The following is a 12,973-nucleotide window of genomic DNA, read 5'->3' as shown; positions in this document are numbered from 1 at the left end:
GCACCTGGTATCTCATTGAAAATAAAAAATTAAATTTAAATTTTCGAAAATAAGAAAATAAATGTGCGACTCTGCGGTGAACCGGCGGCGCGCAATTAATTTCAGATTAATATCGATGATTTACTGTGAGATCAGGCGCAAAAATCTTGCGTTTATAAAGAATACGATTGCCCCCAACGACCGGTGTAGGTATATTGCTTCGTTTTATCGCGGTTAACACACCTCCCGAACGGACGTTATCCTTTTCATCAAATATTTACGCTAGCTACGCAAGTGGAATGTCAATAGGCGAGAATAATCAAGGTCAAAAATTTTAACCGTCACTTTTAATCTTATCAAATTCATAAATTTTCTCAAAAATTACTTTTTTACAAATGTATTAACCCTTTATTAACAAAGCGTTAAGTTTCGATCTGATAAAGTGCCGCCAGTCGGTTCGATAATGAATTGAGCCATTATGTTAAGCACTCGATTAATCCTGAGCAGCTGTGTGAGACGACGACGCCATCCATTGATGACAGCTTTGCTTAAAAGCACCGTTCCAAATCGATAATACATTTAGTTTCGTTGTTGCAAATAACACAAGGACAATTATTGACACGGTTTAATTATATTTAGCTAATTAATCCCTTTAATCTCCGCGTAAGTGAATACCAAACACAATTTAAATAAAAAAAAAATTAACTCGTAAATGTTTATTTAGGAAATAAATCGCCTCGGGGCTATAAACGCGTAGTGATTTATCCTTCCTGCGGGAACTTTAAAAACGCGAAACAAGGGCCGGACACCTCACCGTAACCTTGCCGGGATAACGTATGGGTCTGGGGTCCGTTGATAATAATAACCGGTGCCTCGGACTCTTGGCGAGCTTTACTTCTTCTTCGTCCTTGACACGACGCGGATTTTTGTCGCGACTTAAAACTGGCCGCAATTTATCCGTGCAATTATCCTGCCGAAAGGTATTCGCGTGTACAAGTAAGCTACGACTATAAATAAATTTTGACAAAGCGTAATTAATTGCATCCAGAACGGATATCTTTTTCTAAAGCATTGTTAAAGTCAATTTATACAAACTTAACCCTTAAAATTGTAGTTATGACATTTAGTTTTGACAGTTAACATTGTAAACGTCAAAAGTGACAGTTTTAAAAACTTGGATTATCATATAAAATGTTTTCCAAATTTGTTACCGAAATGGAACTTGTATTTTATTGCTGCCCAATATACTTGAATCTTTCTGCAAACTAATTTTCGAACTGAATCCTAAATCTATATGCATTTAGACACCTTTAGACCATATTTAAACCTTTCAAACTGAGGTCTTAATTTTTTGTCAAATAGTACTTGAGATTTTGTCGACAGATTTAGCCAACTAATATTAAACTACCTATACGAAGTTAGCCCCCAATTAGATAGGCTTTTACATGTATAGTATTTTGATTATAACACGAGAACCAGTCAACCGATTTCGATAAACAATGTCTCATTCGAAAGCTCAATCCTTGGCCAATACGAAAGTGGAAATGCCCGATTCGAAATCTGTCTCGAATTCCGCTAAAACGCCAAAATAATGCGAAGGTACACGAAAATAACACAAAAATGACCTTTTTTAAGTGGTGATAACTCGTAAACGATGTACCCGATGATCAAGATCTATACGTCATCCGATTCGTCATAGTTTCTTCTATCGAAATCACAAAATGCCCGATTTCAATTCTCTCCCGTTAACCTTGTACAGCCCATGGAATGACACCGTGTTCGGCTCGTTGTTTACGCACGTATGAACGCCCGAAAGTCTAGTCCCAATATAAAAAAATTAATATAAACTAAATCGACTATAATAAGAGAACGGTTTGACGGATTTTATTGTTTTATATGTCAATCGATAGCTTTCGCCTGGCTGAATGCAATTGTCGAAATGCCCGATTCGAAGTATTTAAGAATTTTGATTAAAATACAAAAAACGAATTAATCAAACACATCAATTATCTCCTTAACTAATTGACCAATTTTAGTCATCAACATCTCGATCGAAAGTATGATCTATAATGAATGCGACGGTGGAAATGCCCGATTTCAAAATTTACTAATTACCTGCGTACAGCCATTGAAATGACCCCGCGAATCTGCCGACTGGAAGTCCAATATCCAATAAAAAAAAAATAATTTTGATTACATTCGCTATAACTAAAGAACGGTTTGACGGATTTTAATGTTTTATATCTCAAATGAAAGCTTACGTCTGGCTGAATGCATATGTCAAAATGCCCGATTCGAAATATTTAAGAATTTTGAATAAAACAAAAAATTAATTAATCAAATAAGTCAATTATCTCCTTTATTATTTGATCAATTTTAGTCGTCAACATCTCCATCGAAAGTATGATCCATGGTGAATGCGAAAATGGAAATGCCCGATCTCTAAATTTGCTAATTAAGTACGTACGGTTGTTTAAACAATTCAGTGAGTGGTCTGATTTTGTCTATCACGTTCTTCAACATTTTTATTTTTATTGTCACTTATGCATTCTTTATGGAACATTCGGAAAACATTTTAACTTTTGTAATGAAGAGAAAAATATATTATACAATTTGAAGGAAAAGTTGGAAAAGTTGAAGAAAAATTGGATATAATAGAAAATTTTAAAAGAATTGTAAAAATTGAAAGAAATGTAAATTAGCACCTTGCCCCTGAAAACTTTATTTATATTTCAATATAAACAACAGAGTTATGGGTTGGGGCGCTTTTTGTGTGAAACTATATACAGCTAAAAATATAAAATTTGACAAAGAAGAGTAGAAAACTAGTAAGAACAACAATAAGTTATACTAAAGGTAGAAATACTAAAACGAAAAATGAAAAAAATATTTTCTGTTTTAGTACAAATACATTTTAAATCAGTCTATTACTTTGTTCGTTTGTTCACATACTTTATTATGATTAGTAGAATATTTCAAACATTTTTACATTAAGTTGTTCTCTAGTAATAATCCGTTTACAAAAAATTATTTTTTATGTAAGTAAGACTTCCAGGCAGTAAAGTCACTGGAGTCGTTTAAACAATGCATTTCCATTTTCGCATTCACCATGGATCATACTTTCGATGGAGATGTTGACGACTAAAATTGATCAAATAATAAAAGAGATAATTGACTTATTTGATTAATTAATTTTTTGTGTTTTATTCAATATTCTTAAATATTTCGAATCGGGCACTTTGACATATGCATTCAGCCAGGCGAAAGCTATCGATTGACATATAAAACATTAAAATCCGTTAAACTGTTCTCTTATTATAGTCGATTTAGTTTAAATTAATTTTTTTTTTATTGGGGGCTAGACTTTCGTTCGTTTATAAGTGCGTAAACAACGAGCCGAACACGGTGTCATTCCGTGGGCTGTACAAGGTTAACGGGAGAGAATTGAAATCGGGCATTTTGTGATTTCGATAGAAGAAACTATGACGAATCGAATGACGTATAGATCTTGATCATCAGCTGCATCGTTTACGAGTTATCACCACTTAAAAAAAGGTCATTTTTGTGTTATTTTCGTGTACCTTCGCATTATTTTGGCGTTTTAGCGGAATTCGAGAGAGATTTCGAATCGGGCATTTCCACTTTCGTATTGGCCAAGGATTGAGCTTTCGAATGAGATATTGTTTATCGAAATCGGTTGACTGGTTCTCTTGTTATAATCAAAATACTATACATGTAAAATCCTATATAATTGGGGGCTAACTTCGCATAGGTTATTAATCTGTACTAAAATCGCCTTTTTCGCCACTTCTATTTAGTTTTTTAATACCACAAGCTTTGGGATGGTAGATTTTGGTGCATAGATAAGGCAGTTTCAAATATTAAAAGAAAAGCAATAAGGAAAGAAGGTTCTTGATTTTCAACCATTTTTGTCTTAAAAACCTCTCGATTTTACAAGGAAATCTCTTCACCTTTTATCTTTTATATTAACGTAAAAAAATACCTATTCATCTTTTATCAAAGCCAGTTTTATTTTTGTTGTGTCATCGACCTTTGGACACACATTTTCCCCCTTTTCTTTCAAGAAGAGAACTTTTTTCTTCGTCTTACATCGCCAAGAAACGCGAGATAGAAAAGTCGAGTTTTCATTTTTATTGAAAAGAAGCGAAATGAGGAGTTTTATAAAGGAACAATTGTTTTGCATGTTTTAAAAAAGAAACATATACATACAATTCTTGCATGGTATGGTAAAGAGAACGCGGGAGGGTTAACGCTTGTGTGACCTTTGAATTTATTATCGACATTAAGCCGTCGATGGTTCGCGGCACTAAAGAAGCAGTTTTCGCTGTAAATCACTTTTTACAGCGCCTTGCGATTGTATTGTCTTATCTTCCACGGTCCGTAGCAGGCGGTAGAATTTACAACCCTCGCCGCGAAATTGCAGGATGTTAAAGTTAATTGATTTTACGCTGAAACCCGCGTCGGCCTTCAGAGATCTGAAATGCTATGCGTTTGAACTTGACACCGTAAAACGCACCGACTCGACGATTATTTTATTTCAAGAAAAAAATAATGATTTTGCATTTTTTTGTAGGAGTTGAAGGAGAGCTTCAACTACGGATTGTTCAGCCCACCGGAAAATGGAAGAGCCGGGAAATTCTTGGATGAAGAACGCCGTCTCGGTGACTATCCCTTCAACGGTCCCGTGGGTTACCTGGAGGTACGTTTATTCCCGTTCAATTTGCAATTTCCATTAAAATTGAGGAAATTTGCAAATGTATTTAACCCTTTGTGTCCCAAGAAGTCAAAAATTTTGAAACTTTGTGACAGAATTAACACACTATCAAAATACACTCAGTAAAGGCCTTTGGAATCAATTTTAGCAAAATATGCAATCCCCCCATTCCAGGGGGATAATGGTTCTTGAGTTGCTTTGGCAGAACAATTTTCACAACTTCCTCTTTCTTTTGAATTTGCGCCACGACATTTTCGTGGACGCAGTAAATTTGAATAATTATTTATCAGACCTGTAGCTACAAAACGACGAAAATCTGATAGAATATTGAGCAAAAACTAACATTTTCGTATAATGTAAAAGTGTCAAAAAAGATGTTAATTTAAAAATTCCTGGAAGCCGTATTTATTGAAATTAAGGAATGAGACTTATTTTAAATTGAAGCTTAAAGCTTTCTCTTTAAAATGATGTATAATAATTGTTGGGTTGGATTTGAAAAATATTGAGAAAAAAAATGTTGAAATAAAACTTACATTTTCGTATAACCTAAAAGTGTCACAAAAAGATGCTAATTTAAAAATTCCTGGACGCCGTATTTATTGAAATTAAGGAATGAGACTTGTTCTAAATAAAAGCTCAAAGCTTTCTCTTTAAAATGATGTGTAATAATTGGTGGGTTGGATTGGAAAAATATTGAGAAAAAAAATGTTGAAACAAAACTTACATTTTCGTATAACCTAAACGTGTCAAAAAAAAGATGCTAATTTAAAAATTCCTAGAAGCCGTATTTATTGAAATTAAGGAATGAGACTTGTTCTAAATTAAAGCTCAAAGCTTTCTCTTTAAAATGATGTATAATAATTGTTGGGTTGTATTGGAAAAATATTGAGAAAAAAAATGTTGAAACAAAACTTACATTTTCGTATAACATAAAAGTGTCAAAAAAGATGCTAATTTAAAAATTTCTGGAAGCCGTATTTATTGAAATTAAGGAATGAGACTTATTCTAAATTAAAGCTCAAAGCTTTCTCTTTAAAATGATGTATAATAATTGTTGGGTTGTATTGGAAAAATATTGAGAAAAAAAATGTTGAAACAAAACTTACATTTTCGTATAACATAAAAGTGTCAAAAAAGATGCTAATTTAAAAATTTCTGGAAGCCGTATTTGTTGAAATTAAGGAATGAGACTTGTTCTAAATTAAAGCTAAAAGCTTTCTCTTTAAAATGATGTATAATAATTGTTGGGTTGTATTGGAAAAATATTGAGAAAAAAAATGTTGAAACAAAACTTACATTTTCGTATAACATAAAAGTGTCAAAAAAGATGCTAATTTAAAAATTTCTGGAAGCCGTATTTATTGAAATTAAGGAATGAGACTTGTTCTAAATTAAAGCTCAATGCTTTCTTTTTAAAATGATGTATAATAATTGGTGGGTTGGATTGGAAAACTATTGAGAAAAAAAATGTTGTAACAAAACCTACATTTTCGTATAACCTAAAAGTGTCAAAAAAGATGCTAATTTAAAAATTTCTGGAAGCCGTATTTGTTGAAATTAAGGAATGAGACTTGTTCTAAATTAAAGCTCAAAGCTTTCTCTTTAAAATGATGTATAATAATTGTTGGGTTGTATTGGAAAAATATTGAGAAAAAAAATGTTGAAACAAAATTTACATTTTCGTATAACATAAAAGTGTCAAAAAAGATGCTAATTTAAAAATTTCTGGAAGCCGTATTTATTGAAATTAAGGAATGAGACTTGTTCTAAATTAAAGCTCAAAGCTTTCTCTTTAAAATGATGTATAATAATTGTTGGGTTGTATTGGAAAAATATTGAGAAAAAAAATGTTGAAACAAAACTTACATTTTCGTATAACATAAAAGTGTCAAAAAAGATGCTAATTTAAAAATTTCTGGAAGCCGTATTTGTTGAAATTAAGGAATGAGACTTGTTCTAAATTAAAGCTCAAAGCTTTCTCTTTAAAATGATGTATAATAATTGTTGGGTTGTATTGGAAAAATATTGAGAAAAAAAATGTTGAAACAAAACTTACATTTTCGTATAACATAAAAGTGTCAAAAAAGATGCTAATTTAAAAATTTCTGGAAGCCGTATTTATTGAAATTAAGGAATGAGACTTGTTCTAAATTAAAGCTCAATGCTTTCTTTTTAAAATGATGTATAATAATTGGTGGGTTGGATTGGAAAACTATTGAGAAAAAAAATGTTGTAACAAAACCTACATTTTCGTATAACCTAAAAGTGTCAAAAAAGATGCTAATTTAAAAATTTCTGGAAGCCGTATTTGTTGAAATTAAGGAATGAGACTTGTTCTAAATTAAAGCTCAAAGCTTTCTCTTTAAAATGATGTATAATAATTGTTGGGTTGTATTGGAAAAATATTGAGAAAAAGAATGTTGAAACAAAACTTACATTTTCGTATAACATAAAAGTGTCAAAAAAGATGCTAATTTAAAAATTTCTGGAAGCCGTATTTATTGAAATTAAGGAATGAGACTTGTTCTAAATTAAAGCTCAATGCTTTCTTTTTAAAATGATGTATAATAATTGGTGGGTTGGATTGGAAAACTATTGAGAAAAAAAATGTTGTAACAAAACCTACATTTTCGTATAACCTAAAAGCGTAAAAAAAGATGCTAATTTAAAAATTCCTAGAAGGCGTATTTATTGAAATTAAGGAATGAGACTTGTTCTAATTTAAAGCTTTCTCTTTAAAATGATGTATAATAATTGTTGGGTTGGATTGGAAAAATAATGAGAAAAGAAATGTTGAAACAAAACTTACATTTTCGTATAACCTAAAAGTGTCAAAAAAGATACTAATTTAAAAATTCCTGGAAGCCGTATTTATTGAAATTAAGGAATGAGACTTACTCTAAATTAAAGCTCAAAGCTTTCTCTTTAAAATGATGTATAATAATTGTTGGGTTGGATTGGAAAAATATTGAGAAAAAAAATGTTGAAATAAAACTTACATTTTCGTATAACCTAAAAGTGTCAAAAAAGATGCTAATTCAAAATTTCCTGGAAGCCGTATTTATTGAAATTAAGGAATGAGACTTGTTCTAAATTAAAGCTCAAACCTTTCTCTTTAAAATGATGTATAATAATTGTTGGGTTGTATTGGAAAAATATTGAGAAAAAAAATGTTGAAACAAAACTTACATTTTCGTATAACATAAAAGTGTCAAAAAAGATGCTAATTTAAAAATTTCTGGAAGCCGTATTTATTGAAATTAAGGAATGAGACTTGTTCTAAATTAAAGCTCAATGCTTTCTTTTTAAAATGATGTATAATAATTGTTGGGTTGGATTAGAAAAATATTGAGAAAATAAATGTTGAAACAAACCTTACATTTTCGTATAACCTAAAAGTGTCAAAGAAGATGCTAATTTAAAAATTCCTAGAAGCCGTATTTATTGAAATTAAGGAATGAGACTTGTTCTAAATTAAAGCTCAAAGCTTTCTCTTTAAAATGATGTATAATAATTGTTGGGTTGTATTGGAAAAATATTGAGAAAAAAAATGTTGAAACAAAACTTATATTTTCGTATAACATAAAAGTGTCAAAAAAGATGCTAATTTAAAAATTTCTGGAAGCCGTATTTATTGAAATTAAGGAATGAGACTTGTTCTAAATTAAAGCTCAAAGCTTTCTTTTTAAAATGATGTATAATAATTGTTGGGTTGGATTGGAAAAATATTGAGAAAAAAAATGTTGAAATAAAACTTACATTTTCGTATAACCTAAAAGTGTCAAAAAAGATGCTAATTCAAAATTTCCTGGAAGCCGTATTTATTGAAATTAAGGAATGAGACTTACTCTAAATTAAAGCTCAAAGCTTACTTTTTAAAATGATGTATAATAATTGTTGGGTTGGATTAGAAAAATATTGAGAAAATAAATGTTGAAACAAACCTTACATTTTCGTATAACCTAAAAGTGTCAAAAAAGATGCTAATTTAAAAATTCCTAGAAGCCGTATTTATTGAAATTAAGGAATGAGACTTGTTCTAAATTAAAGCTCAAAGCTTTCTCTTTAAAATGATGTAGAATAATTGTTGGGTTGGATTAGAAAAATATTGAGAAAATAAATGTTGAAACAAACCTTACATTTTCGTATAACCTAAAAGTGTCAAAAAAGATGCTAATTTAAAAATTCCTAGAAGCCGTATTTATTGAAATTAAGGAATGAGACTTGTTCTAAATTAAAGCTCAAAGCTTTCTCTTTAAAATGATGTATAATAATTGTTGGGTTGGATTAGAAAAATATTGAGAAAATAAATGTTGAAACAAACCTTACATTTTCGTATAACCTAAAAGTGTCAAAAAAGATGCTAATTTAAAAATTCCTAGAAGCCGTATTTATTGAAATTAAGGAATGAGACTTGTTCTAAATTAAAGCTCAAAGCTTTCTCTTTAAAATGATGTATAATAATTGTTGGGTTGGATTGGAAAAATATTGAGAAAAAAAATGTTGAAATAAAACTTACATTTTCGTATAACATAAAAGTGTCAAAAAAGATGCTAATTTAAAAATTTCTGGAAGCCGTATTTATTGAAATTAAGGAATGAGACTTGTTCTAAATTAAAGCTCAATGCTTTCTTTTTAAAATGATGTGTAATAATCACACTTAAGAACCATTTATCAAAGAGATACCTTTTTGAACAACAGAATTCAACAACACCACTTTTCACTATACTTCTAATCTCACATCTGGACGAATAAGTTTAAATATACCTAAAAACCCTAGAGTGCGGATTGTGAAAGTACCGACAGCTCTAAATACGCCGAATAGATTATTACAGTTCAAAATGAGTGTTTAAAACTACCGGTACTTTAAAGTACCGTCGGGACACAAAGGGTTAAAGAAACGTAATTGAACGTTGATGTGGAGACATTTCTAAAAATAAAAACTTAAATTAACAACTTTCGCTAATAAAAACTTGAATATATTAACTCGCAGAAAGTAAAATAAAACAATAATTTTAACTCTAATTCCTCTTACTTTCGATTCATTTCGAGTGTTCGTTTTTCCCGCATAAACAAAAAGACTTAATTAATAGTTAAACGGAAAGAGGTCGCAATTAGACTCGAATGAAAGAAAACAAAAGCATTCCTTAGTATCTTTCGGTTCGGTTCTTTCGCAACGATGCGAAATCTCCCAGAAATTGTTCTAAATACAACAAAAAAACGTCCTTCCTCTTTCAGTTAAAGTACAAGAGGAGGGTGTACAAAATGCTCAGTTTAGATGAAAAGCAATTGAAGAGTCTTCACACGCGTGCGAATCTAAGACGATTTTTGGATTACGTCATTAATGGGCAAGTTGAGAAGATTACGAAGATGTGTTCTAAAGGTCTCGACCCAAATTTTCACTGCCAAGATTCAGGTGGTACGTAAAACATCTTTTTTTTTTTATTTTTTTAACCTTTTTAATGTAATTATTCTTTTTAGAAACCCCTTTAACAATCGCGACGGGAATTAAAAAGCCGGCGAAAATGTTAATGGCGTTGGTAAACGGGGGCGCCCTTTTGGATTATCGTACCAGAGATGGTTCCACGGCAATTCATCGATCCGTGGAACATAAAAGCCTCGAAGCGATGAAAACGTTACTGGAATTGGGCGCCTCCCCCAATTACAAAGACGGAAAAGGATTAACTCCTTTATACCTAACAATAACACAAAATGTTGAACCGAAATTCACCGAAACACTACTCCACGACCACGCTTCCATCGGCGCTCAAGATTTGCAAGGTTGGCAGGAAGTACACCAGGTAAACTTCAATTTCACAGTTGCGAACGAAGGAAATTGCTTTTTAACTAGTCCGATACGAATTTCAGATTGATTCGATAATTAATCAAATCACTTTTTGTTTCTCTTTAAATAGGCGTGCAGGACCGGTTTGATTCAACATTTGGAGCATTTATTGTTTTACGGGGCCGATATGAACGCGAGAAATGCGTCGGGAAACACGCCTCTACACGTTTGTGCCGTTAACAGTCAAGAATCCTGCACGAGACAGCTTCTGTTTAGAGGAGCGGATCGACAGGCCCTTAATTATGCCAACCAAACGCCCTATCAAGTGGCCGTTATAGCCGGAAACATGGAATTGGCGGATATTATTCAAAATTATAAACAGGATGATGTCGGTATGTCAATTTTATTTATTTCTAAATTTTGCTGTTTTACGAGGGGTTATTCTCTATAAAAATTTAGTTTCAAATATTAAATGATTTCATGGAAATTTATAGGTACTCATAAGTCTTTATATATTAATAGCTAGCTTAACCGAGGATGTTTGTGGCCGAAATTCCGCAATATGTTCACCAAGTGTTTGTAAACCTTAATTATACAGGGTGTCTCACGTAACTGGTTCGTTAGAACTTTTTCAAGTTCCACTATTCGTAGAGATTTGAAATTTTGGTAGCATGGGTTGTTCATTCGGAACTTTCGATCTAAAATATTTTCAAGATGGCCGCCACTTCCGGTCTACCGGAAGTAGACCATAACCAAGGTTTATATATAAGAGGTTGTCTAGGTTCGTACGCAATCATACTGCGCATTACGTCACATGTGAAAAATAATACCGCCAAGCAATTCAAATTAAACAAAGGCATGGAGCACCACATGGCCATGAGGTTGCTTGCGCAATCCGTGATCGCTTACGTCACGAAACACTCCTGCTCTTGCCCCTCGCCCACAAACTAAAATCAAAGTATTGCAGCATAGGAACTTAGACAACGTTTAAAATATAAACCTTGGACCATAACTTCGTTATTTTAAATGGAATGCTATAGTTTTTATTGCACAATTTAATTGTACGTAAAAAAATAGGTTGACTTTGATCAAAGTTATTGGTACCTAGCGTTTTTCGTTTTCGAGTTATTTTGGTTTTAAGCTTTTTTTGGTAAATTTCAACATGCTTTTTAAAACTTCATATCTCAGCTAACGTTCATTCAAAAAAGATCTACGTTGACACAATTACTCTTCAGATGTTGTCAAATAGATTGTGATTTGTTGTATCGGAGTATCTTATACAGGCTGGTCAAAAATTGAATTACTGTTTCTCCATATTCAATGGCGAGAAAGTCGAAAATTTTAAATGAAACGCCCCATATTTTTTTTAGCCTATCAGGAAGAGAATTTAATTCTCTACAAATTATCTATAAACATTCCCATACCTATTTATTGTAGTTTGTCTCATATTGCGAAATTTATTAAAACATGCACGAAATCCAGGTTTTTTTATTAGAAAGCTATGGAATTTTGACAGTTTTTGGTCCATGTTTGTATTATTGTTGTCATTTGAGTCATCATCCTAACAAACCTAATCACAAGGAAAATTTGAAAAAATTGATAAAGAATTTCTTATTTCTGGATATATCGAGACCAAAGGACATCACATATTTCCGGTCACTAATGATGAAGACAACGAAATTAGTATATTAAAAAACAAGTTTCGTAAGACACGTTTGAAATGCACGAATTTAAGTTGAAAAACGAGTGGCGAAGCCACGAGTTTTTTAATGAATGAGTGCTTTAAGTCTTATGAAACGTGTTTTTTATGCTATTTTTTGTAATTCGCGTTTTTATCCTTTTTTTTTCTCAAAAATAAAATAAATTTTGACAATGTAGGGAAATAGGTATGTAGCAGTTGGTAACACCGTAACACTTGAAAATAGAAATTTGTATTGACAATTAGAAACTGTCAAAACACAAAATGTATTCACCTGACAAAAATGTTTCATGTATACCTTCCAAAATAAGAGAAATTGCTCAGAGTTCAATGTCCTCATCATTGTGGACCTTGTATTCGATGCTAAGAACGTGTTTAAACATCCATAGACAAACATTATCACATTGACAACTAGAAAAATTAATGACCCAATGTGACCAACTTGAATTGGTTCCATAAAATGTTACTAAAATCTCATTACTGCATCGGATGCTGTAAGGAGTCTCATTACAGCACCCGTTTGAGTACTGTTATAGCTTGCATTACCGTAGCGAATTACAAAAAAGTATTTTATTGCATTTCCAAATTCAATTTAATAACAAATTTATATTATAAATTTATGTTTTTATTCAAATCTAATTTTTGTCATTAACTTTTTGTTCTAATAGTTTCATTTATTTGATCTTTTGTTTGTTATTTTTGGTAAGCAAAAGCTAGTAAACTAAAAGATTATCAATCGTAGTTAATAGTACAAATAATAATAGAAATAAATTAA

General features: G+C 31.5%; 1 protein-coding gene across 12 annotated transcripts in view; it reads left to right on the top strand.

The window, feature by feature from the left end:
* Positions 1-12,973, top strand: part of LOC111414537 (SH3 and multiple ankyrin repeat domains prosap) — a 96,963-nt gene that overhangs the window by 61,498 nt on the left and 22,492 nt on the right. For all 12 annotated transcript variants that reach the window (XM_071200546.1, XM_071200545.1, XM_071200547.1 and 9 more), the window contains 4 exons: positions 4,574-4,699; positions 9,953-10,133; positions 10,196-10,515; positions 10,630-10,891. In XM_071200546.1, coding sequence (XP_071056647.1) covers positions 4,574-4,699; positions 9,953-10,133; positions 10,196-10,515; positions 10,630-10,891 — 889 coding nt within the window. The remainder of the gene's footprint in view (positions 1-4,573; positions 4,700-9,952; positions 10,134-10,195; positions 10,516-10,629; positions 10,892-12,973) is intronic.

The sequence above is a fragment of the Onthophagus taurus genome, chromosome 11, assembly GCF_036711975.1.
Source record: "Onthophagus taurus isolate NC chromosome 11, IU_Otau_3.0, whole genome shotgun sequence".
Classification (NCBI taxonomy): domain Eukaryota; kingdom Metazoa; phylum Arthropoda; class Insecta; order Coleoptera; family Scarabaeidae; genus Onthophagus; species Onthophagus taurus.
Note: the sequence above shows the minus strand (reverse complement) of the source record. Positions and strands in the feature narration are given on the sequence as shown.